Here is a 26914-nt window from a genome sequence, read left to right as displayed (position 1 = left end):
AGCCTGCAAATAAGTACATCCTTAAAATTCTGAATGGACCAGATGCACAATCAGTTGACATCAATTAGCAGCTTCAGACTTTTAAGTAAATGTTTAAGCAAATGCACTTCCCTCCCCAAGGCACTGCTCTACATCTCCAGTATCGAGCCACCTCAGCCACCGTGCCAACACAGCTACTCTGAGATCACATATGGGGAGTGAGATCACAGCTCTGATCCGCCTGAAAAGAAAGCCAGCACTACACAAAAACAAACTCAAAAAAACCCTGACCAGTACAGAATGTCAGCTGACCTTTTAAGCCAGAAACTGATCCACCAGATAAGGGTATAAAATACTGCATTATCTTCCCCTGCCTCTGCTCTGACATCAGCAGCCACTCTGATGCACTACTCCCTAGATTATGTAGAAGTAACTTCCCAGCAAAGTAATAAGATTTTAATTATTTGACATGCCGGGATGTTTTTATTTTTCAAATCAAGTCTTAAAAGAAACATCAGTATTTATGAGGTTATACACCACTGAAGTGTTAACTGTTCCAACTATTAATACCCTCAGATTTCAGTGAGTTATCACACAAATTGCTTCATGGTTTATCCCTTCTAAAAAAGGGTATCCTGAGGACCTTCCTGCATGGGCACTTCCCGGAGCACTGCAATTACAGTACAAAGTATCAAAACCTTGTTCTGGTACAGCCTGTGCTGGAAGCACAGAAAATCCCTCAAACTACAGTATGGAGTAAAGTAAAAGTATTCAAGTGCAGCTGCAAAACAGGCAAAAATATTTTCAAAAGCAATTAAAAAAATTGACTTCCAGGCTGCTACTCAACTCTGCACCACCAAAAACATTAAAATGTATTAATAGCTACCTACTGCCATTTCCCTTCAAGAAAAATGATTTTTTGCACTGAACTGAAAAACAAAATTTACTACTTGACACCAAGTATAAAAAAAATCAATTCTCAAATGAAAATGTATTTTCAATTTCTACTCACAAACCTCGAGAAAAAAATAAATTAAAAAAACCCTTAGCATTACCACACTCATTCCAACCACTAACACCTGCTAAAATAACTGCAGAGATCAAAAAAGCTGCAACTCCTAGTGCCGAACTCAGACAACAGAGGTTTCAGTAACACAACTCCACTTTAACTTGCACTGTCTCCTTGTTCTCATACACACAGCCAGCCTGCAAAAGACACTTTCGAACGGAAGCAAGAATAACACAGTGGAGGGGGCAGCTCTGCTAATGAAGCTAGATATTATTTCTCTTTAGAGTTGTCACAGCTGTTTTGTTCATTCAAGCATAAACTGTTTCAAAAAAATCTAAGCTCTGCTATTAAAAAGCTAACTCCCCTTCTATTAAACATTTCCAAGAAAAACAACCAAAAGAAACACAAACCCGGACGGACATTACTTTAATTGCACTATACAAGGTTATACAGGCTATTTTCTGAAATCAAAAGTAAAAATGTAACATTGCCTAACTTTCAGCAACCCCACTCTTTATCTTAGTAAAGCAAAGGTATATAGTTCAGACTAATTAACATTACACCTATCATCTGTTTCAAGATGCAAACAGTAGTTTCGATGTCTCTCCCAGACACAGATCCTCCTGCTAGCAAGCCACAGATGCAGCTTGTGTGGTACTTCTACTGACCTAACCAACTGCATTGTGAGACTAAAAACACTGGCAGTTTTACTGTTCCTACTAGTTTTCTTAGCACTGGGTTATTAAATTTCAATAGAATGTCAAAAATCAACAGAATATTTTCATAGTACACATTCTGACTAAAATCAATACAGAAAAATTCACACAGCCCGAATGAGAAGTTGAGAGTTATGTTTCAATAAAGACAAGGGTCAGTGAGTGAGGGCATTTCATTAGTTCACAGCTTTCTCGACAAGGCATTTCCCCCACCTCCCTCCTCTCCCACCCCCCAACATTCCATATAAGCAGTCAAATATAAACCATCAGTTTCCACGGCAGACTCCTGCTGTACTTCAATCAGCCCGAGCTGTCAGGACGGTCTGGTAATTAACGTTAACACAGGTCTATCCTGTCAGCCACAGAAATAAACCACATCAGCATCTAATAATACATCTAATTAATAGGATACCTGCATCACTGTGCATTCTCAAAAACAGAGAGGACTCTATGGTTACAGACAGTAATTAAAGACAATTCAAATGTACTTGCTTTTCTAAGAAAGTCTACACAATTCAAACCATTGTAAGCATTCTATTCCTGACTTAAGACTTGTATAGTGTACTCAGAGGAAAAAAGTTATAGTTTAAGAACGACTAAAACAGATAACCTAGTGAAAAACATTCCTACCGACCATCCATTTCACGTCCAGCCTTCTCTTCACACCCACAGCACTCACCGATCAGCAGCAACTTCTTTCTGTCTTTTGATGCACGTAAACTTCATTTTCATAATCAGGACATTCTAAGTACTCTCTTAAAATCTGTCAGGTTTTTCTCAATTGGTGGTGGTTAATTTAGGGGTTTTTTTCCCATTTTACTCTAATATTAACCAACACACCTTCAGTTTTCCCCCTCGTGCACTACAAAAGCGCCGCATGCCACTCCCTCATCTAATCAGCACCTGGTCAGTTGTTTCTAACCATAGCAAGAGATTTTTATACGACACCAGTCATTTTAGAAATTACTGCATTCAATTTCAGAGGAGGAAAATGCAACTCAATTCCAACCTTAATGAACAAGTAGCACTAGACAAAAACGATGAATTCAAACAGGCCTCTCCCAGTTTAACAAGTCAGCAGCTAGATCCTGTAGAGAACTAAGTATACTGTGGTTATTCTTATCTAAAAAAAAAAAAAAAAATCCGATGACAGATATTTTAACAATCAATCATTGGTAAGCAACAGTGAACAAACCAATTTTAAAACATGAGCTTAAAATAACCATTTTACTAACTTAAAACTTGTATCAGTTAAAAAAATACTTTTCTTAGTTACATGTCAGGTGACTGCAATCCTATAAATGCTGCAGATACAGTTCCAAAAATAATGTATTTTAAAAAGAACTAAACTGTTGCTGTTTTTAATATTTTTCCACAAGCTAAAAAAAAACACCACGCTTTTCCTTAAGTGCAAGGGAGCTTTTGGTTTGATGTTATAAGAGGCTGTGCCAAGGTATTAAACCCGCTGCCTCCCCCAGCCAAAAAATAACCAAACACCTACACCTCAAAATAGCTCTTACACGGTTTTTGAATACAAGTTCTAGAAGCTTTACAACCTTATTACTAGACATTCATAAATCAAAAAAACACCTCAGACCATTAAGTCTAAGACATGATTAAAGAACCAAATTCAAAAGAGTACTAATGACAAACAGCACACAAACAATACTCAATGCTCTTGTGGCATGCTGTTTTGACAATTTTAACATTAATACACTAAGTTTAAAAATTAGTCTGAGACTCTCTGGGCAAATACCTTTCATAAGGCCTTTATTCCAAAGAACATTCATCTTTCAACACTGCATTAAGAAGAACATTTTTAATGAAATTTTAGGGATTTACTGTAAGATCTGATACAACTCAAAAAACTGACAGACTAATGTGGCCAGCGCCCCTCCACCAAATCTGACAAGTCAGCAAAACCCTAGCTAAGCACAGGCTACATTTACATAATCACAAACAATAAAGTCATGTACAAAAGTAACTAGATAACTTTTCAGGGAGAACTCATTTACAGCACCAGAACAGAGTTCTTCAGCCCTAGTGCACACAGACGTTTTGGTTAATACCACCAGACTGACACAAAATCTGCAGTTTTGGGCACTGGGCTCTCCAAGTTCACACACACTTTTCTCAGTGAGCAAACTAAGCAGAGAGAGCAGCATCCAAGAAAAATTTCTCCTCGTACTGCCTACCTAGATGTTTTTACACTAGCTTTGTTACACCTAGTAGACAGAAAGAGGAAGCCTGTTTGACACAAAATTAGACTGATCTCCATTAGCTATAAACATGGTTTTATTTACATTCAAAGGCAGACACACTTTTAAGTCACCTTTAACACAGTTTTGAAGACATAAGTTTTTGAGGTATAGTTTACCAAAGAAAAATTAATTCCTAATAAAGTACACTTCAATCTCTTTCTGAAAAGAGTTCAGACCTCAGGTCTGATCTGTGTACATTCTGACCAGGTACAATATTCTAAGCACTCAGAGATTCAAGGAAAAAAAAAGCAAATTTAAAAATTACACTAGTTAGATCACAGTTAATAGTTTAGGACTATTTGTTAATAGTCTGCTGAAAGAATACAACTGAAATACCTCATTAATTTCAATCTGTCAGCGTGCTACTGAGGAGTTTGAAATTACCAATTTAGTTTTTAAAATAGTGCAAGAAAACAGGTACAGCTCTATTCACTGTCCACAAAGGGAGCATTAAAATATACAAATTGTCAGAACAAAACATCTAGGTTAACAACATAAAAGTCAGTATCTCAGAAGCTTAAGCAAAAAAATTAAAAAGAAAAAAAAAATCAGGTCACATTTGATGGTGCAAACAATTACAGGAAATACAGCCTATTCCACATTCAGGAAGAGCCCTCTCTTCCCACAGGTTTGCACTAGTCTGATAAAAACAATTCAGCTTCCTAGTTATTATGATGTGCTCTTTAAACATCCTTGTTAATCCACAAAAGCCTTATTTACACATAAGAAGTTAAAAGCACACATATGGAAAAATAACTGTAACCTAAACAAAACTGTGATTTTCACATTTTATGAAAGTAGTTCTTATTTAAAAAAAAAGGTTCCTCAGTACACTTCTTACATTTAAGCTAATCTTCAAAACATTACTAGAAAGATCACCTACTAAGTTAAGCACTAAAATTTTCCAAGATCAAAAAGTAGGATAGAGTTCAGAAAGCAAAACGTGTTTTGGATAATACACACAGCATAAAAATGGGTCCCCCAAAAAGCAGAGGTACATTCTGTAACCTAACCAGATTAGACTAACTGCTCACCTAAACTCACAGGTCCCTTTCTATGCCTTGCTGTATACAATTACAAGAAGTAATAACAGCTGAAGCCCATCTGAGTTCTGTTTTAATTGCTGAAATGTAAAAATAAATATATACTAATAAAAAAAAAAAACAAAAAAACTTTAGCATTCCAGCAGCGCAAGCAATCCCACCTTTTATTTGTTTGAATTCTTAGGGTTGTGACTTTATTTCTTCAATTTGATCAGCACACAAAATAAAAGACAATGGCCGATCATAATATTATTCTTCTCAAGCATAAACAAAACCTTCAGGGAAAGGGTTGTAGAGTAACAAAAAAAAAAAACAAAAAAAAAAACCCACCTACCTAAAGCACAAAACAACAAACTAGAAGAAGCAAATCAAATTACAGGGCGGAGGGGACAAAGAGGGAATGTGAACCCTGTAACTTTATTTTTAGATCATATATACCTATATATACACACACTTGCCCCAAATACTTAGTATTCTCAAAGGTGCCACGAAACAACTGATGAAACTATGAAATAGTACACTTTTAAGTGAGCACATTAAATCCTGCAGACTTTTCTAGCAAGCCTGTACTTCGCTATTACTAAACCCTTGTGCTGGATGATGTCAGAGGAGCATACAGTTCAAGACATTTAACACAGCCTCCACTGGTAACCAGGATAGGTGTTTTACAGGAAAACAGTTGTTCCAACTTCTCAACTGTTCACTGCTACTGCCTCTTCCACCTATGTAATACTGTCTGTAAGCATACAACACATGGAGGTCCATGCAAATACAGATACCTGCACAAATCCACAAGTATTTTGTCATGCTTTGGCATTTTCTACCAGATTTGATCAATTTTACTGCCCGAGTCAATAGTGGTGCTCGCGGACTCACGCCTCAGAAACAAAAATAACTGGCGCCCCTTAGTGTTCAAATTTTGAAGTCTTGAAGCAATTTACTAGATTTGCATGAAACATTTTTTTCAACATTCCAAAAAGTTTTCTGCCTCCACAATACTTCCACCCAATTGCCAACGTAAACAGGAAAAGCAGAAAAGCTTAAAGGGATAGCAGGCTTCTTCCAGGGACTATTTAGGAACACGGATTGTGTTTTATTCACTTTTCTTTTGAAGAAGAGTGTGAAGAATAGTTCCAACACAGTCCTTAAAACTTTTTCAGCAAGAGTCTCGAGAGCCCTCGTTTTGGAACTCCAATACTCCGCAAACAGACTTCCAGAGTTTTCAGTATTTCAAAATATATAACAAGATGTAAGCATTTCAGGCATTCCTTTTTCAGTGTCCTTTTTTGTATCGGGAAATGTTTTTCTTCCTTTTGTTCTCTGAAAATAAAAAAATAGCTTCAGGCCTCCTCTAGCGAAAGACATAAAGTTGAAGAGATTCAGGAATTAAAAAATCCATTATCAAGCCCCTGGAAGGCTCATTTGTGCTATAAAGGAGTCTTCTCAGTCAAGTTTCTTCTCGATGTTAATTGTAAATCTAACTATTCTGAAGAGGTTGTTCACCGTGGTGACCAAGAACATAAGTTTTAAATAGTTTTACTTTTCACATCCACATTTGCTCCAATATAAATTCAAACTCCTCCAAGTGTCTTGAAAATAAAAATAGACCCTCCCATTATAATGCTTCCCACAATCCGTATTTCAGTATTCTTCACCGTTTGTTTGGCTCTTTTTAAACTCCTCTATCATTTCTTTCAGAAGGTAGCATTTTCTCGACACGCTATTTTTGTGTTGTACTACAGTCGCTATCTCATTTTTACAGTCTTGGCAGAGGGCGGGGAGTTGTTCTACCAAATATAACCAGTTCTTTCATCTTCCGAGGTCAACAACTTCCCAAACTTCTTTTAGTGAGGAGGAATACATCCGCAAACAAGAATCCTAACTCAAAATCTCGAAAATCAGTACTTAGAATACCAACAAGTTGAAACTATATAAATAATTTATGGTCATATCATATTCTACAAATATCAAATACGATTAAACAAACAGGTCCAACTCTCCAGAAAGCCTAGGTTTAAAGTGGTAGAAAAGGAAATGCCTTTGACAAGAACAACCCAGTGAACCCAGTGAATAAGGCAAATTTAAAATACTAAGAACAAGTGTATCACCTTGTTTTTAACACACAGTGGGTCTGTTACTGTAGTGGGACAACGTATGGGACACAGTAAGTTCCCACCACATACTTTTTTTTTTAGTTTCCAAACCACGATTATTTTTTTGTGAAAGCTTAACTGTAAAGTTATTTGGGGGAGAACGGGGCGGGAGGAGCGGCAGCAGCGGGTGCGGGGCTGGGGTGGACGCTTGGCAGGAGCAGACCAGGCAATTTCGTAATCCTTTTTGTTTCTCCCCCTTCACTAAAGTCACACGTAGGAACCTTTCAACTTAAGTTTCTTTAAAAGGTAAGGAGAGCTAAGAGAAGAATTTGCTCGCTATCCTTGCAATATAGGAAAGTCGTAGTTAGTTTGTGGCCGGTTCGGGGTGGGGTAGATCTGGAGCTGAAGAAAGAGCTCAGCCCCCCTCCGCCTTAGTCATTCAAGTCCAAGCAGCTTCCAGAAGAGCCAAATCTCGAAACCAAACACCCCCCGCCCCCCCGGCGGAGGCCCTGGGGCCGGGCGGCGGAGCGCTCCGAGGGCACCGGCAGGAGCCCAGTGTCCCCAACAGGAGCTCAGTGTCCCCCACAGGAGCCCAGTGTCCCCTGCCGCCGCGGGAGGGACGGATGGAGGGAGGGGAGCGCCAGCCAGCCTTTCCCCTCCTCCCTGCCTTCCCCCAGAGCGCATTCCTGAGCTCCTCTCCTCGCTCCCTCCCCTCCGTGCTGTAGTTACCCTTCCCCCGGTTTTACGAGATAGTGCGGAAAAGAGTAAAAAAAAAGAAAAATAAAGGGGAAAGCCCCCCGGAGGTATCGGGGACCCGCCGGCCGGGGCTGCCTCTCCGCTCCCTCCCGCGCCCCGAGTCCCCCGGCAGCGCACGGCGGCGGGCAGGGCGGGGAGAGCCCGCACTTCCCCTTTGTTTTAGGCTCCCAGCCGGGGCCGGGAGCGTGCGGGGAGCAGCGGGGAGAGCGGAACAGGCCCCGGGTCGCCCCCGCCGCCGGGATGGGCCGGGGCGGGGGGCCGAGCGGGATCCCCGGGCCGAGGGAAGCAGGGCAGGGCGGCAGGGCGGGGGAGGGGGCGGCCGGGCGAGCGCTTTTACCTTCGTCCAGCAGCCTCTCGAGGTGGTTGAAGATCCCGCAGAAGTTGGGGAGGCTGCTCATCAGCTTCTTATCGTTCATCAGCTGCATCAGGTAATCGGGGCTCGGCTTCGGCTTCTCCTTGGTTTCCATTTCCCCAACCATATTCCAAGCCCGCGCAGAGACGGCGAGCGCCCGCAGCAGCTCCGCCGAGCAACGCGACCGCGGCACGGGGCGCCCGGCTGGATCCGGGCGGGCAGGGAGGCGGTGGGGGAGGGGAGGGGGCGGGGAGGGGAGCTTCCCCGAGGAAGGAGGAGAAGGAGGAGGATTCAAATCCGGAGACAAACGCAGACCCGCCGCTGAGTCCCAGGGACCGAAAAAAAAAAAAAAAAAAAAAAGAGGAAACTCGGTAGAAACCCCCGTGCGGGCTGCGCCCTCCTCTCCAGGCACAAGGACCCGCCGCCTCTCGGTGCCGCCGCCGCCGCTTCTCTGCTCCGTGCGCCCTCGGCCGGCGCAGTCCTCGGTGTGTCCCCCCTCCTCCTCCTCCTCCTCCTCCCGCGCACACACACGCCGAGCCCGGTTCTCCTCTCGGCGCTGCCCCCTGTCTCCGCGGCGGGGGAGGGAGGGAGGGGACGCGCGGGGCGGGCGGGCGCTGCCGGCGCGGCTGCCGCTTCCGAGAAGCCGCCGCCGGTGTCTCCCCGCTGTTGCCGCCGCCGCTGCTGTTGTTGCCGCCGCGCTGCGCCTGGCGTGTGTCGTCCTCCTCCTCTCCGCCTCCCGCCCGCCCGCCCTCCCGCCGCCGCTGCTGCCGCCGCCGCCTGTGGCTGGTGAGTCTCAGCCCCGCCGCCGCCGCCTCCTCACTTCTCCTCAGTTCGCTCCGGAGTTCGCTTCAGTTCAGGCTGCGCTGGCAGCAGCGGCGGCGGCGGCAGGAGGGGAGGGGGCAGGGCCCGCGGGGGTGGGACATGCCGGGGCGGGACCAGGGGCGGGGCGGCGGCGGGGCGGCCGCTGCCCGGCGGCAGCGGCGGCAGCGCCGCTTGGCGGAGCCACGGCTGTGGCTCCCTCCCTTCCGCTGCGGGGGCTCGGGGCGGCGGCGGGGGATAACCGGCTTCCCGTGCGGCTCCCGCCCGGCCCCGCCGCGCGGAAACACGCGCGCGCGCGCGGAACTCTCCCAAACAAAGTCGCGTCGCGGCACCTCCGGGGCGGGGTCGGGTCACGTGCGCGCCCCACCGGGGGCGGGGAGAGCCCCGCCGGGGCGCGCGCGCTCCCGCCGCTCCGCGCGGCCCCGGTGTCGCGTGGCGGCGGCGGGCGGGGGGGCAGGTGCGCGCGGGGGCTGCGGCCGCGCTTGCGCGCGCGGGCGGTGGGCGGTGCGAACGGCGCGAGGAGCGATTCCCGGTCGGTGCCGGGGCCCGGGGGCGGGCGGGGAGCGCGGAAGCCGCGGGAGCGCCCCGGCAGCCGGCCGGCACCGCCCTGGCAGCGGCCCCGCGGCGGGGCGAGGAGGGAGAAGCGGGGCTGCCGGGAGCCGCTCTCCCCGGCTGCGGAGCCCCGGGAGCGCCGGACGGCCCCCGCGGGGCGCGGAGCGGATCGGGGTTCCTTCCGCGCCGGCGCTGCCCCGGGCGGGCACGGCCGCCCCCTTCCCCCGCCCGACCTCCCGCCCCGCGGCCGGCTGTGCGCAGCGCCTGTCCCGGCCGGCAGCCCGGGCCGTGTCCCGGCGCCGTGAGCTCCTTCCCGCCGAGCCTCCCCGGCAAGCCTGCGCCTCGCCCTTGTTGCTCGTAGGGCAGCGCCGCGTTTTGGCATCAGCCGTGGCTCGTTTGACGGGTTTGGATGGGAGACGTGATGGGAGCAGCGGTGTCCGGCAGCCAGAACCAAAATTAACGTGCTCCATCCACTGTAGCCGCAGAGGCAAAGCAGCGCGACGCGGTTGCTTGTACGTATTGCTCCTTCCCCACGCAGCTTCTCGGTGTTCTTACTTGGTGTTTATCACTTAAGAGGCTGTTAGGAAGCTTTGAGGCAGTTCGCGGTAGCTTGGTAGAGCTTTTGTCACAAAGCTGGGTAAAAGTCGCTGCATTCTTCACGTAGCTCGCTGAAAACCGTCATATTTCATAGGACTAGGTATAAAGTCTAGCTATTGCTTGAAGTTTCGTAAAAAAATTCAAATGAATTTCAATACATACTGCACAGTATTTGAAGATACCTTCAATATTAGGTTATTGGCAATGAGCAATGCTTCCTAAACTAAAAAGAAAATAGGGACACGTCATCTTGACAGGTGTACAGTGTCACTGCGTATTGTCAAGCAGTGTTAACTCTGCTTTTCCTGAAAGATGTGCACTGACAAAAATGTAGAGAATGTGTAGTTCTTATAACAGTAAAAATGCCTTCGATTATTGCATTGTGTCCAGTGTTTATTGTATATATCCCCTTTAAACATGTAGTTAGGGCTCATTATTTGGACATTCGAGTTTTTGTTCCATTTCTGGGTTTTGTTTACATTAGTAGAAATTTACAGCTAATATAAAGTAAGCCAGTCTTACTGCTTCCATCCTTGAAAACCTGAATATCCAGTAAGAAAATACTACCTTTGTCATCAAAGAATAGCAGTGTTACAAACCATTTTTTAAAATGTAGATTCTTAGTTCATCAATAGCATGCCCACAGCACACCGCAGTATGGTTATGAAAGACAAAACAATGCGGTTTCTACTTAGTAACATGATTGTGTTTGTTCTTTCCAGTCTCGCTATAAGATTGTGACAAGCTAAAATACAGCCTTACACGCTGAACAAAATTGCTATCCTTTTGGTTCTTGTAGACCAGTCTGGACAATGATGCATTTTTGTAGCCCTCTGCTTACTGATTTTAACTGGTGAGTGAAGGCTCTTTTTAATCCTGAGAAACCGTGCTGTCGAATCCTTCCATTTGATTAAGGGCATCTGCTGAATAGCAAGCTTTCATCTTAAAATTAGATGAACACAGATTATGTTAGAATAATTGTTCTGGACTGGTGATTCTCACAGTAAAAATAGCATATGGAGACTTTTTTTCAGGAGATTTGGTGCAGCTGTTCCCATACCACTTCATTATTGCTTCCTGCACATAGGGTTTCCAGTGTTTGAATACAAGCAGACAATATGAGGTAAGAAATACCAGCATGAGTTGTCATGCAGTAACACCAGTAACCTACTAATAGGAACAATATAGTTTATCCTAAGGTATTTTGCGCTTATTTAGCGCAGAACGAAATGGTGCACACCACCACTTGCAGAATCACTCACGCAGTGCAATGCAAAATTCAAGCTCTAGTTTGCTCTGTTGTTAATCTGAATTATTTTCTCAGTCAGAACAGTACAGACATTGAGGCAAAGCTGTATGATGAAGCTGCCCATTTAATTAGGCATAAATGACTGGAAAAGTTCTCCTTGATTTTTTCTGCAAATACTTCAAAACTCTGAATTTAAATCTTTAGAAAAAAGCCCTTGGAATAGCTGAATGTTTTACTAAAATGCAGATAACTCAGCATTAGTTTCAAATAGGCAAATCAGCATGATACCCTTCTTTATCAAGTATACAGTAAAAACCAAAGAGCTAGCTAAAAGCCCTTCTCAGCATACCTTATGTTCTGCTCTCTGCCTTTACCTTCCCAAACTCTCATACTCTAAGAAAGGGTGTTTTAAGAGTTCTTGGGAGACGAAAGTTGAATCAGTTCAGGTTAAAGAGCTATGAGAAGGTATAGCTCCCATCAAGACTGGTGTGACTACAGCCTGATGTACTGAGGCAGTAGAAGTACTTTTGCAGTCTCTTAATTTTGCAGCTTTCCCATGGGGGAAGGCAGCTATGGGGAGAACATGACACAGGGCTGGGTAAACAGGTTCTGTGGGTATGGGGAAGAGGTTTCATGTTCTTTATGTCGGAGAAAAGGAGTGGGCAGGGAGATGGAGGTTGCTTAGTCTGTTTCAAGATAACCAGGTCTGTGGCCTTGTAAGGTTCCATAAGTAACTGCCCAATGTCTTCACTTCTATCTAGACACAGGCAGAAGTCCCTGTTTTCAGCTCTTGTGTTTCCATCTAGGTAGTCCTTGTATCATGTAACCTGTAGTATTCTCCAGCAGTTTCTCTTTTGAGGTGAAGTTTTATTGCGTTAATCTAATCTTGAAGTTAGAAGAGTTATGATAATGCCAGCAGCAGCCTCTGTGTATTAAAGACCTGCAATGATCATAAAAAGCAAATTCAATTACTGCTATAATGTTCATAGCTGATAACACCTTTGGAAATAGGAGAAGCGAAGGCTAATGACTACTGGGAAGCAGACTCTTTCAAAAGTGTTGGCTATTACTTCCAGTGTCTCTGTTGGCCAAATCATGGGCACAGGCTGTTGGATATCATCAGCCTTCTGCGATGCTGTCTGTAACAGGAAGGTACCAATATGCTGTACTATGCATCCTTAGGGAAAGAAGCAATTCTTCACTCACCCATTACAGTCACTTGAAAAAAAAATACTGTGTGTGTGATGCAGTATTGAATCGTTCATGGTGTACAAGAGTGTTCTACTGTAACCAAATAGGCCCAAAAACAGATGAACATCTGAAATACATTTATCTCTGCAAGGTGATGAATGCATTAACAGAATAAGCTCTAGAGCCAAACTAAAAATCTCAAGGACCAAAAATACGGAAATGCTGCACTGCATTTGACAACAAAAACGTATTTCCCTTGATGTTAAGGCAAACTGACAGGTAACTTTTCAAGCAGGAGCTATAGCAGTGTGTCATTCAAAGTCATAAGCAGATGATGTAGTGTTCAAAAGGGACATGTCCGAGTATTTTGTGTAGTCCTGGAAGAGATAATGCCTAAATTTGTCCACTAGTGATGTTATGTGGTTGCTGAAGAACCAGAAGATACAGATGTGAAGCACTCCTTAGTTTGGAAGGATTTGTATCTTACAAGTCACTTCAAGCTATACAACAACTGTAAAGAAGGGTGTAGTAACCCACAGTATCACTCCTGGTAGAACTGGCCCTTCCTCACTTTGGAATAAAGGAGCCAGAAGAGATACCTTTGTGATTCATCCACTTACACGAGAGTAGGAAGAGCTACATTCTCACTGTTCCTGTGGTTGTTTATTAATTATGCAATCATTAAGCTGGGGAGAAAAGACAATGCTAAGTAAAACAAAAACTATTTTTACATTTCTGACCTAAATCTTGTGCCTAAATTTCCTTGATAACGTGTGTATTTCGTGTATCTTAAGTTACTGTTAGAGGACACTCTTATATGGATAGGATGGAGGGGACTAAAGTCTGCTTGATAAAATAAGCATTTTGTGTGACTCTCAGAGGTTAGGGAGGGCAGGGGTATCTCTGTATTGGGCTTCACCTTATCTACCTACCAGAATGTCATGGTTATGCATGGAAAAAATGTAAATCAACATACAGTAGAATGTAATACATCTGTGTTCGAGATTGTCATAGAATGATTGCCTAGTAGATTGCACTTCTGACTAAATATTAATTTCTATGGGTATGCAATGGCTGTTCATGCAGTTTCTTTAAGTACTAGGCAGACTTTTCTCTAGAAAAGATAGCATTCTAGCAACAAGAAAAGGTATGTCTGTCTAGAGAGGGTGGTGCTTCTGCTGTGCTCTTGAGAAATCTCTGTGCATTAAAACCAAAGTTGAGATCAGTTTGATTTCACATTCCAGCAAGAGGTGAAGTCTCAGGTATGCCAGTTTTATTACAGCATTGTTGAAAAAGGCAGAAAATGGTGAGAAGGAGGAAAATAAAAGCAATCTGACAAGGCATAGAAAAGGAAAAAATGCCAGCAGTTACAGAGAGAAAACTAAATAAAGTTACTCCATTGTAAACATAAAATTTATCCACTTTATCATCTCCTTCGTAACAGCATGTAAATTTAAAAGCTGGGGGGCCACACTCTTTACAGAACATATTTGAGTCCTGCATTTTGAAGGTTTGTTTTGCCTCTTAGCTCATAACACTCTTACACCTTATAATTTATAAACGCTTTGTTGTAGTGCATTTTACAGCTGGATTATCAGTAATTGATGCTCTTCCTAGGTCAATAAAGGAAGCCAACTAATCTGTTGAAGCACACCATGCACAGTGTTTTCCCAGTGTTTCTAACCCCATGCACAGCCCCATGGCTTCAGTTGGTGTGCTGGGATTTGACACTTTTCCATCTCTGCACTCACAAAATTACTACTTTGCTGTATAGCTCTCTGTTCACATAGGGGGGAATTTCAAAAGGCTTCTGGCCTGTCCCTTTTGGCAGCAAGAAGTGAGCCAGCCTGTGCGACACATTGCAAAGTGGGAGTAGCAGGGAGCGTATATCACTGTAAATGCTGCCCAGGTCTGTGGGGCACTGAAGTGACCACTGCTAAAGACAGTATCAGTCAGCAGAAGTCCAGCTAATGCACATTCAAGTTTAAAAGACTACTGTATTATCATATCTGGAAATTAAGAATATTGAGAGATCTTGGCCATTATTTCAGACATACTTGGGGTTTTTTCCTTGTCTGTTTGAACTAGGTGTCTAAGTTTAAAACTATCCAGGATATTCTGCATTTTAATTGATGCAGTCATCAGTAGTAGTGCCCTCAGCAGCTTTTTAAAATTCGCTACCTGTAACTAAAAACACAATGTTGAAAGACATGTAACATACATAGTCAGTATGTTTATTTCTCACCAGAGTGACAAGTGTTTTCACCTAAACTATAGGATTGTAAAATAAAAATAGATAGTTCATATGTGGGAAATTTTCAGGTTTATTTTGTCAGCCACAATGGCAAAGAGCTGACAGCTAAAGAAACAGGTAAGTTCTGTTTTTCAGGTGCACCATGTTTTGGTAAAATACCAGAGTATATTGGTTACTGTGAAATATAAATGTTTTCAGCCTTAACTTTGTAAATTAATTTAAATTAGCCATTCTTCTCAATTATGACTAAAACAAAATGGAATTTAAAATGCAGTCAAAGCATTAATTTAACTCTTCCTTTTAACATGTGTGAAATGTGAATGCATATGTATATTGACATACACTGTGGGATTGCTAGTGATGTGTTGCATATGGTTCCTAATTTTCTGTACTTAAAGAGCAACAGTTCTTACACAAAGAGAATGTATTTAACTGGACAAAAAACAGCTAAACAAATTATAGGAAAATTTTAGCATTTTTTAAAACTGCAGTAATGGTTAAAAAACCTTTGTATTGTTGGGCCTTCTAAGAAAACGTTAGTAATCAGTCTGAAAAGGCCAGAATTTTATTTTTTACTTGAAGTTGTCTTTTTTTACCTGCTCAAAATACTTTATATTTTGCAAGTCTTTATTAGACATGAATCCTTGTTTTAATGGTGAAGAGAAATATGTGGAGCTACTAAGCTGTAAGAAAAGAAAGGGACTAAGCAGTATGAATGTTGAAAGCTTCTGGAGATGAGACAGAGTTGCTCAACAGTGTTCATCCAGAGCAAAGGACAGAACACTACTACGGTGGTTGTTGATTACCCACACAAAGACCATTGTGCTTGCATGCTGTCGTATGCTCAGAAGCTCGTTTTTTTTTTGTCTGTGCATTGCTATCTGTGCCTTTTCTCTGAAAGGAAACAACAGCATTCAGTTTCTTAATATTTTCTTATGGTCCTTTTTCACTTTAGGAATCCTAAACTTTGTTTTGATTGTGGATGACTCATTGTCTCCCATTTGTTCCTCCTACCCACAGTCTTTCTAATGAGTGTGGGAGATTTCTCCTGCAATATAGTAGCCGCATATATTTGAATTATCATATGCCCTGGAACCCTCTTCACTGTTTTCTACTCTTCAGAAGCTATGAAACACTTGGTAGTCAAATACTTCAAGTTGCTTGGATGAAAGGCATTATAAAAGCGCAGAGAATTATTGCTTAAGCACTCAGAAAAATTCAGGATTTCCTCATAGAAACAGGAAGCATCCCAAATCTCATGCCATTTTTGTTGGAATCTGTAGGCTGGTGCATTTTACGTCCCCTATTTGACTGTCACCAGAGCTCAAAGGCCAAGTCATAACAATCAGTAAAACAAGACTCTTGGGCTCAAAGCCAAAAGGTGAACATTACTGGGTTGTTTGCTTATCTAGGAGATCTGGCTTGTTTTGAGCTGCAGTCACTTCATACAAGATGATATCATCCTATATAGCTAATGCTGGATCTGATTATTATTTACAGTGAGTTCATTTCTTGATCTTATTAAGTCACTATTACCAGTTTATAAGTACAATAAAGGATAGGATTCCCTTGCCTTGTGGTATTCCACTTGAATCTCCTGAAGTTCACTTTAGTCTCGTAGTTTCTGTATGGCGTCTGCCAGCTGCTCTGTGCAGATGTGTCCCACACGTTTTGGATGTCTTGAGTGGCCATTGCAAACTGTTGAGCTGTCAGCTGCATCTCACTGTAAACATACAGAAAAGTTTTCTATCAACCACTTCTGCTCTTGGCATAGTCTGAACAGCAACCTGGTTCCAGGATTTTGACAAGAGCTTATTGACTCTGTTGAAGGTAATGCGGTCATTCCCTAGCTTTGGCTTTCTGAAGTGTGTTAGTATTTTATAATGTAATCTAGTCATTATGTTGGCCAGACCACAGAGTAGAGAGACAAGGAAATGAGCTGAAAAGTCCTCTATGGTGTAGAAGCAAAATGCATGCAAAAATCACTGCAGCTAAATTTGAAGTGTCTGGAAATTACTGCCAGCCATTCTCAAATTCTTACAATCTTTTGTTACTATTCTTGGTGTGAATTGTTTTGTGTTTGGTATCAGATTATGACTGAAATATAGGGAAGGAAAACAGAATGCATTTCTTGTAGATTCCAATTGCTTCTCTGCAGATCCAGTTCACGTGAGTTTAGCTATTCCTGTTCATTTGGAACATGAAAAGTTTCCATGTATATTTTACAACTTTCATTATCATTTGTAGAAGTTTTTAAGGTCCCTTCTCTAATAGGCAGCTTTTTATTATAGAAGTGCTTGTACAATTCATAAATAAAGGTGATCACTGAAATGTTAACATTATCTCTTGTGGTCTTGTATTTGTTTAAAAAGGAGTATATGAAAGTTTTGTGGACAGTTCTTCACCTTCTAGGTATTTACATAACTTGTCAAATTGTTAAAGAAAGATTATTACATTCTTTGATTGCAGGTTTTTGTTTTGACAACAGGTTCAACAACTGTCTCTGATTTTAGCATATGCACACCCTACACACCTCAAATCCTGACAGGGCTAAAGGGCTGTTATCCTGTCAGCAGAGCAGAGAAATGCAAAAATCAGTTTCCCAGAGAGTATACTCCGCTATTCAATTTGCATAACAATACTGTTTGTATATATATTAACAAATAAGTATTTGGTCTCACAGTGTGCTCAAAAGCAACTGGTTATGGTGGGAACTGTACAGGAAAAAAACTACATTTTTGTCGTAATGCTTTGATTAAAGAAGGTCAGCATGAAAACAGGTATTGAGTAATCCAAATTAAATAAACCAAATTAGACAGCCTTCCTTCTCCCCACTGTAGAAAGGTGTCTGTAAAGTCCCTGTGATTTGGGAGGCAGGCAAACCATTTCTCTGCTAGAGGTAGAAGGAAGGCACTGACTTAAAGCATTTCCCCATCTCTAGAATTTTTCTACTTGGCTTTAAGTAGTCATGACCTAGCCAATTAGATGGCCAATTTTCAGGCCAAAAGGTGGTTTTCCTTTTAGCAAGTCAATTAAAATATACATCTCTACCTTGTTTTTCCTTCCAGGTAGTCTATTTATAGCTATCCATCTGATTTTCATTACTAGAGGCATAATTGATCTTTGCCCTATTTTGAAGTTTGCATGCACCTGTCTTACAGGTTCATCGCAAAATCAATCATCCCTCTGGCTACAGATACATCCTGGTACTTCATTAGGAGTTTGCTGGTGTAGGTGGAGTCCTGCCTGTCAGAGTGACACCAGGTGATGAGCAGGGGACTCAGAGCAGCTTGCATGCTCATGCTTGTACCTGATGTCACAGTGGTGTGGTCACTGATGGCGTTTTCAGGAGGTCTGGTAACAAAACCTGAAAACCAGCCAACTAAACAAAATCCACTTCGGCTGAGTTCATTTAAGGAAGAGACTGAAATAGAGATTAATTTGAAAATAGTATGTTTGGAATTTTCTGTTATCACAAGTACATAACAGAAGTTTAGCAGTGTAGTAAGATAAATTATTAGTATGTGACTAAAATGACCATTTTGCATATAGTATTTATGTAACTTTGTTGTAATTCAGTTCATCTGATTGATGTGGAGTTTGACAAATTCACTAAGTTACATGTATTTCATTCTAAGTTTGTCTTCACAAAAAACAGACTGCTGTTTTGGTAGGTAATATGATGTAATCAGTCAAAATTAATTTATCTCAGATCATAAAACAAAAAACAAATTATCTATTACTCATTCCCTCATCTTAAAAATTAGAATATGTAAAAACAACTTGCAGAATCCTAAACTATTCTATGACTGTTCAATTGTGAAAGTACACTAAGTCCTGAATTTTATTGGTGATCTGCATTTTTATCTGTAATTTTTGACAGTGTTGTTTGTTAGAAATAGTAGAGATTTATATGTAAATATATACAACACTTGGTCCAACTTGTATGGGTTTGTAGCATGTTTTAAGCTACATTGTGGTGTCATTACTTCTCATTAATTGTCAAATTACCTAAAATTGCTTTTCATATAACCTACTTGTCCTTTAATGTGATGTTTTGAGTTTGTATGTCAGTGTGTGGACCAAAAGCAGGTAGAGAAATTTCTCTGTCTTCCTAAAGGTGAAAGTATTTTTCTTCTCCTGTGGCCAAATTCCCCGATAGAACCAAAGCAGCCAAAGCTCGCACATCCTTTGCAAAGCCAGGCTGTCGGTCATGCGCAGAGCCGAGCCAAGCAGTGAGACTGAGATTGTATTGACAAGAACAAGATGAATGGCCCCCTGGAGACTATGGGGTTTGTATGCTCGTTTCCACCACCTTTTCATCCTTTTGTACCCCCTTTCAGTTCATATGCAGATTAACTCAAACCAAGTCCACACTAAATACTCTTTTTCACTTCAGTTTTGGAAGGTAGGTGGAGGATCTAAATATTTATGAGGCTTTTTTCCTCTGGTTTATGATGCACTCTTGTTGAATGTTGAGGAATTACGTTAATGAATGCATGCCTGCACACACAGACACAGAAACCAGGCAAAAGGAAAAAAAAAACACACAAAGCATTGTCAGCTCTAATGTCGGCGCTTACTAAAACAGTTCCCATTTAAAAAAATAAAGGAAAGAGTTTTAAAATCCATTGCCAGGAGAAAAATTAATTGTATGGCTGAGCACAAAAGAGAGAACAAAGTTTCATCTTTGCTTTCCTCAGCTGTAAATGAAACTCTTGTTTCAGCTCTGAATAAAATTGAAATAAAACATGTTAATTGAAAAATGAGATCTTGTCTGAAGTCTTGACTGGATTTGTGTTTTCAGTAATAAAGAAAAGATGAAGCTTCAGTACTGTACAAGTTTCCTTTAACATCAGTAGTAATAAACAGGGTAGTTTTTAGTATGATACAAGGTACAGTTAAGTATACTTTAATTAGACATACAAGTCAGATAATTAAATGGCACTGGTTTTGCCATGATTTTGCTGAGTTCAGTACACTTATTCAGGAGAGTTAGTTTTTGTGAGTCAGGGTTTTTTATGAAAACTGTTGGTTTTTTTTTCCTTAAATAGAATATACTGAGATTATAGCCAGATATACTAGAATATTAATTTATTTTCAGGATGGTTAGTTCAAAACTGTAACTTAAGGAACATGCTTTTTATAGATGGAAGAGTATATGGCATTAAGATACTAGTACTGAAATAGAGGCATATTAATTCTTTTAATGCTACATTGTCAAAAAGAGTTGCCTCTTAAACTTAAAATTATCTCTGCCTTCCTTCCACCCCTTTTCATTTTCCAGTACACACATAGGTGTGCCAGACAGAGCTGCAGGTCACACAAATGGGATAGTAAATTCTTCTGCATTCAGGAAACAGAACAAGAGATTTTAAAATCTGCTTTTGTCCTATCATTAAAAAACCTACTGAAGCAATTGCCAAATACTAGCTTTTCAAATGCAATAGTATTTCTCTGTCTAGACTCAGTTTTTCATATTAATAATATGCATAACTGAAGTTCATAAAACATGGCCCTAATAAATATGCTTATCTCTTTATTATAGTTTGTTTTCAAGGTATTCATTTTCATATGTAATTAATCCAGTAAAGTCATCTATATTACATTTGTTCTAAACTTACTGTTTATGATCTTAAAATACTGATTTTGATATTTTCAATGACTTTGCCTGTGTTACTCAAGGGTTAAGTGAAACAACTTTGTTTAGCAGATCCAAAAACAGTAAAGCTGTATACGACATAATAAAAAATTAGTATTTAACAATTGAAATCGCATCTCTTTTGTTTAATCTTTTATTCTTTAACCTAAATCTTCTCCCTCTTGCTATTTTTTTCTGTTAGTCTACATACCCAATTGTGACCATAGATACAATATTAGATATTGCTGAAGTATTTAACTCCTTAAATGGGGAGGGGGGGAGGAAATTGAAAAAAAAAAAAATCTCAGTTTTGTCTCTTAACTGGTGAGATTTCAAACTTACCTGGGCTTCTCCATCCTGGGCAAATTAAAGCACTTATGCATTATCTTAGGGAAACATACTTGCACACATGTATGATGATGTGCCTCTTTCTGGCTGTGGGTGGATTTGGAGGAAGGGGAAGCAGGACTTCCTTCTATGTATACATAGAAAGCATACAGTGGACTAATAGGTGAGTGAAAAAAATGCATCAGGCTGGTAAATGTTGGAAGAAAAGAGCATCAAGGAGATGACATACTTGAATAAGCTTTGAAAAAGGAAGAAGAGTGATGAGGGGGTAGAGGCACTTTAAACTAACATTAACATTCCCAGAGAGGGGAGATAAAAAGTAGCACACCAGGCCCGGTCCTTGAAAGTAGTTTTTTGGAATAAGAAATGTGGATAAATTACAGGCCTAAGTGAGGGAGCAGGCATAGCAGAGTCCTGTAAAAGGCTTGCATTTATTGTACCAAATTAGTACCCACACACACGCAAAAAAAATCCTTAAAGTCAGGTTGTGGCCCACAGGAGTGCCATGTCAGTGATGAGGAAAGCAATTAGCTATACTTTTCCCGAAAGGAAGTGGCACAGGAAATTTCAAGAATGAACATACATCACAAGCCTGAGCTGGGCATCATCCACATGAGCCTGTCAGCTGCACCTCAGGCCAGCGGGCTGATGTTGAGGACAAGGTGCCTTCTCCAGACCCAGAGGTTCATGTGGAAAGAGGCTCCTGTGAGGAGCCAGGAGGTCCTGTCCAGACCAACAGGTCTTGTGGCCTGTGCACTGCTAGCTCTCATTCCTTAAATAGAATATAGGACCTAAACCACCTAAGCTGAGTGCTTCGCTTCTTCCACTGAAACCAATCTGCACCCACAGGTTTCTAACCCGTTAGAATAAGCTCTGCTGCCAGAAGATGCAAACACACAAATGCCACTGCGCAGACACAACACCAGTGCTTTCAGTGCATGCTTAAAGGCAAGACCATGAGCCTACCTGGTGATCTTCTGCCTTACAAAGTTTGCCTCAGCCAAGGGTAGGAGCACATTCCTCACTTTCTGGATGCGAGTCCCACAGCAGATCCAAACTTTGGGTCCTAGTGCAAATTCATAACTCCTGCAGGGGAAAAAAAAGGAAGGAAAACAGAAAAGGTAATGAAACTGATTATAAGGACCCAAATTATAGCACTGTCAGGATTACCAAACAGGTTGATTTCCAGCAACAGAAGCCCCTCTTTATTTGTTTGTACTCACTCTACATTTTTTACTATTTTTCCTCTGAATTTGGTCAAATTCAGAAATCACAGGATTTGTAAGGATTAAAAAAACCCAAAAACTCAAAACACACACCACTGAAAATTGCAGGTAAGTTCTTTCAATACTCAACTGTTGTGGTGAACACTAAAAATGAGCAATATTCTTTTTTCCTGAGGCTGAATCTGAAGCGTTGTCACATTATATCTGAAGGCAGTGGGGTGCAGCCATGTGTTTTCAAGAAGGTACTTTCATGAGTCCACCTAATCTTGAGGCTGACATCTTTCCAAATGGCATCCTGCATAAATTTTCCTTTTTTTTCCTTCCCAAAAAGAAATTTCCTACAGCTGAATCACAGCATTCTAAGAGGAGTCTGCCACCTGCCTAAGCTATGAGAAGTCTAGCTGTTTCCATACTAGTGTGACACAGTCATCTCACAGATTGGAGGTGTATCCCCACGGACGGCACTGAAATCAAAGGGAATTTTTTTTTTTTTAAGCTTGAAGTACCAGCTTACAGTATTTTTCTTTGGTGCCTAAACAACGGAATTAGATGTAAAATACAAAAATTCTCTCTCCCTGTGTACTCACAGATGCCTCTGAGAGATAGACCTAGAGTTCGTAGCAGACAGAAAGGCACAAGTGTTGAAGACACAATTACCAAAGTGCTTAGAGGTCTAACATATGTCCTTAGACACATTTCTCAAATGAGAGGTCTACAAAAAAACCCAACAAAACAGGTCTGTAATTTTCTCAAGTTGGGGTGATGCATTTTTTTCTTATCTTGTCATATACAGAAGCAATATTCAAATTCATAGTTCAGTTTCATAAGCACAGTTCTGTCAGGACAATCTAGTTTCCAGAAACTTCAGACACTTAACCTTCAGACACTTAACCATTAATTAATTGATGAAGGAGCCTGAGCCCACCTCTAGACACAAAGATTTACTACCTTGGGCACAGAACTCCTGTAGGGCTTAAGTGTCATAACAGATGCTTATAGAGTAAAACAGAACATCATTCCTCCTTCTTACACAAATCAACTCCAGATTTCTTCACAAATCATCGAGAGGTTCATGGCTGCTCTTCAGGCAAACAGCTTCCAATGTCAACAAGTACTGACCTAGGAATGAGGAAGGTGGATTTGGGAGAGTTTTATTCTCCAAGCACAGTATTTTCCTTATCCTGCTTTCTCCTGTTTGAATTTCTCCATGCAAAGGGGAAAGGACAGAAAAAGAGGCTTCTCTTTGACAGCTGTTTCTTACCTGTTACTTTTGCCAGCAGAATCTTTGCACTTTATAGATGCAGAGTGATTATTTGAAAGACAAAAGATGATACAGGCAAAAGTTGCAGTCTTATTTGAAGGACAGCAGAGTAAACTGAGGAGCCTATACTGTTATTTCAAGAATAAATATTCCCTGTTTCAGAACATAACTTGCCTCCATTCCATTTCTGACATTTTTTAAGCAATAAAAAATTTGTTTGCTAATTTGTTTGTCAAGGATTTTCTTTGTCAAAGTGTGAGAATTTTTCTTTTAAAAACGATTGAATATCAGGAATTAAATAAATGAAGGAAGTTTGCAGAAACCTCAAGCATTGTTTCTTCCTAAAGATCATTTATTATTCCTAAACTGTGTGGACTGAATTTGCATGAGTTTGCAAATATAAATGCCCATAAGTTGAGTATTACTTACAGGATCTAATTTGGGAGCATTCTAAAAGTTTATTACTAGTTAGTAATGAATTAGTTATCTTTAGCTTTTTTCATTTGTGAAAAAAAAAGAAAAAACTGTCAAAGCTGGAAACTAATCGATTAACATTTTGTGATATTTGTCTGAGGAAGATAAAAGGGCTTGTTTTGTTCTTTAAACACTGCCTTAGTCACTGTACTAGAGTGATTTTTAAGAATAATGTCATCTGAATAAGGGTAATGATCTAGAAAGACACTGAAATGAGACAAAACAAATCTGAATTTAATGTCAACTTTTGATGCAGATTTTTTTGTCTGCATCTCATCTAAAAAGTTAAATAAACAGAACCAAGATCAAGCTGCGACCATAATACTGCTCCACCCTGAGCTGGCCCTGTTTTTACTGTTGAGATTTCATCCAACACAGTGTGGCAACTTACGGAACAGTGCCTGGCAAGTCTTTGGGAAAGTGTTAATTAGCCTTGGGGGAAAACTGTCCCCAGGCTCTCCTGACACCTGAACAGCACTGCCACTGAGATGCACTCCCTGGCACTGCTGAATTTCTCAGTGCACATGTAGCTCCCAGGAGCTGGATCAGACCATGGGACAGTTCTGTCAGTAAGTGGCCCTTTAGCAGGGACTAACTATTTTTCCTTTCTTCCTCTTCTTATCTGCTACATCTATTTGGGCCATGATATCACTGGCAAAAATAATCTCTCCCTATTATGTGTAAACCATCTATTACAGTCGGATCACAGCTTTAATTTGAGGTTATTACATAGTATATTAATTAGAGTAGCAACAAAAAGATTGCCAAAAATTTAGAAAAGTCTGATAAAAGAAAAGGAAATGTGGTCTCCCCACACAAATATCTATATATTTCTGTATGTGCTAATCCGTCAGCATACTAACATAAAGTAAATGTGTGTATATATATTCTTAAATATACCATGCAAAAGAGTTCTGCATTACTGTATCCCTCTGCCAGCAGAATTAAGATAACAATCTATTACACAGCTTTTTAACAGAAGTGTTACTGTTAGTTAGATAAGATTATTCTTGCATTATGAATGACTCTTCCAAAAACCTGGACATATTGCCACATAGGCATATATGACATTTCACTCAAATTTGATAGTATTTCACAGAGAAAACAAAGATAGCTATTTTCTGATAATATTTTAAATTATTTTTAAGATCAGGTTACATACATCATTTAAATTATAGCACCAAAAATACCCTACTTAATGAAGGATGAAGTTAAGCATAAACATGAGGGACAGCACAAGAGAAATAGAACCCATACCCAGGACAGGTGTTTTAACAGCTACATCTTGGCAGTGAATTTCCCTTTAACACTTGTAGCTAAGTGTTTCACATGAAACAAGAAAGGTAGTCAAGAAAACAGCAAAGGATAACAGTTCATGCACAGGGAGGAATCTTGCACAACTGTGCAAGACAAAGAAAACCAACCTTGTAAATTGGAAAGCAGGAATTCAGAAACCTATAAATATTTTTTCCTTTATTCATAGCTCCAAGTAAAACTGTGTGAAACAGCCACGAAATATGCAAAATAGCTGTCTAACCACACTTCAAAATGACAATCTACAAATACTCCATATTTCTTTTGGATTTATCAGCTCTATCAAAAATGTGCATTTAATACCAGCTGCCAACATTTCCAGGAACAAATGTATTAAATAGATATTACAGTGTGTGGCAGAATTTTCTCAATTAATGGTAAGTGATGCGACTTTGCAAACTGATACAGAACCTCCTCCCTTGGTCCAGGGAAAAGCAGCAAAAAATAAATGATTGAGCCAAACACTTATTAAGGCCCTTCAGACCTGATTAAAGTCAAATTGCAGGAAGCATTTACTTTAATATAAAATATGCACAGCAACACAACCTTAATTAGACATACACGTCTCTCAAGATATCAATAAATGTTTCCTTTTTGATAAGTCTGATTTAATAGACTGTAATAACTGGAATGGTTCTGAAACATCATTCAAGGAAGTGAGAGAAATAAACAAGCACAAATATTTAAAACTCAACACCAATTAGCAGACCATTCTTTTCAAAAGAAATCTGCATTTCAAGTTTATTTAGCTTCAGTCAAGCACAATAAAAGCTTTGTTTTTAGAATAATTGGTTTTGAGACTTGAGAGACAGCTTCTTGGTGTTGGTAACTTGGTTCACAGAAGGCTACATAAGCAGCAAACTGTGATGGATGCTTTAAGTTTTAGCAGTGAATTAGAAAATAAATTTAAAGACATATCTCCTCATCTGAAGAGGCTTTGTGTTTGTTTGTTCTTACCTTCAGTATGAAAGAGAAACTGAGAGGTCAGAAATGGGATCTTGCCTTGTGCAGCTGCCTAAAGCCAGCATCATGTTCAGCCTGACCATGTGAGCTCTCAGCTGGGTTTGGTGCCTTATGGAACCCTGAAGCAAGAAATGCACAGCACATGCTTTTAGCAATTTCAAGCAAAGACTTCTGTGTCCCTTCACAGAAGCACTTGCACTCCCTTTTGGCCACCTACACCACAGAAAAGTGGAGCAGATTGATTAAAACTACAAGAACAATACTCCCGTATCTCTTTTCATAAAGGTTTCTGCCCCAATTCAGACATGGAGTGTTTGATTTGTGTTGAACAGTGACTTGCTGGTTGTATTTCAGAGGTGATGACAGAAAGAAAAACTGTCACAAGGAAAGACCTGCAGGAAGAAATATGGACCCACTGTGTCTCCAAGCACAGGAGAGGTTTGGGGAGGGTTTGTGTCTGGAGCCAGTAAGAGGTGTGAAATAAAATAGTGACCTGATCCTCAAATCTCACATCATACCATGGCTGTTCTGTGAAGAAGCCCAGGGCTGCAGAATGGGGAGTTCTCTTTACTCTAAAATTATTTTCTTGCCAGCAAGGAAGAGGGCAATGAGCATTCCTATGTGAGCGAAACCTGTGAGAGCACTCGCCTGCATCTGTACTGATCTTACTTGATTTTCTCAGAATCGTTTCCCAAGTATCAGAGGGCTCAGCTTTCCTGTGTGAAGGTAAATGGCCTCAGTTATTCTGCTGTCATGGGATATGAAGCAAATAATTACCTTTTTCCAGGTTCTTGTAATTTGGCAGTAAGAATATTT

The 26914-nt window shown here is 41.0% G+C and overlaps 2 protein-coding genes across 16 annotated transcripts in view; one reads left to right on the top strand and one right to left on the bottom strand.

Moving 5' to 3' along the window:
• QKI (QKI, KH domain containing RNA binding) overlaps positions 1-8981 on the bottom strand; it is a 150398-nt gene extending 141417 nt beyond the window's left edge. For 3 of the 6 annotated variants that reach the window (XR_014850805.1, XM_085055326.1, XM_085055328.1), the window contains exon 1: positions 8195-8981. Coding sequence is in view for 5 of the 6 variants with exons in the window: in XM_085055326.1 (XP_084911452.1) it covers positions 8195-8336 (142 nt within the window). In the remaining variant the exon portion in view is untranslated. Of the gene's footprint in view, positions 1-5787; positions 6925-8194 lie in introns of those variants that run through there. The other 3 variants (XM_085055325.1, XM_085055327.1, XM_085055329.1) reach the window with 2 other exon arrangements.
• A 36-nt stretch (positions 8982-9017) lies between these two features.
• On the top strand, positions 9018-20643 carry LOC146439475 (uncharacterized). 10 transcript variants are annotated; one of them, XR_014850810.1, is made up of 4 exons: positions 9018-10092; positions 10900-11030; positions 11212-11300; positions 18992-20643. XR_014850810.1 is itself a non-coding variant. In XM_085055333.1 (3 exons), exons 1-2 carry the CDS (start codon positions 9131-9133, stop codon positions 18103-18105), a joined length of 1035 nt encoding a protein of 344 aa, XP_084911459.1. In that variant the 5' UTR covers positions 9018-9130; the 3' UTR covers positions 18106-18135; positions 18992-20643. The 10 variants fall into 10 exon arrangements, 5 of the variants coding, with proteins under 5 accessions (XP_084911459.1, XP_084911457.1, XP_084911456.1 ...); XR_014850808.1 differs by lacking the exons at positions 10900-11030; positions 11212-11300 and adding an exon at positions 15827-18135; XR_014850809.1 differs by lacking the exon at positions 11212-11300 and having other exon boundaries at positions 18033-20643.
• Positions 20644-26914: the final 6271 nt, after the last annotated feature.

This window comes from Lichenostomus cassidix, chromosome 3, assembly GCF_008360975.1.
Source record: "Lichenostomus cassidix isolate B80296 chromosome 3, HeHo_3.0, whole genome shotgun sequence".
NCBI classification, from domain to species: domain Eukaryota; kingdom Metazoa; phylum Chordata; class Aves; order Passeriformes; family Meliphagidae; genus Lichenostomus; species Lichenostomus cassidix.
The sequence above is the reverse complement of the archived record's forward strand: the minus strand, read 5'-3'. Positions and strand labels throughout refer to the sequence as shown.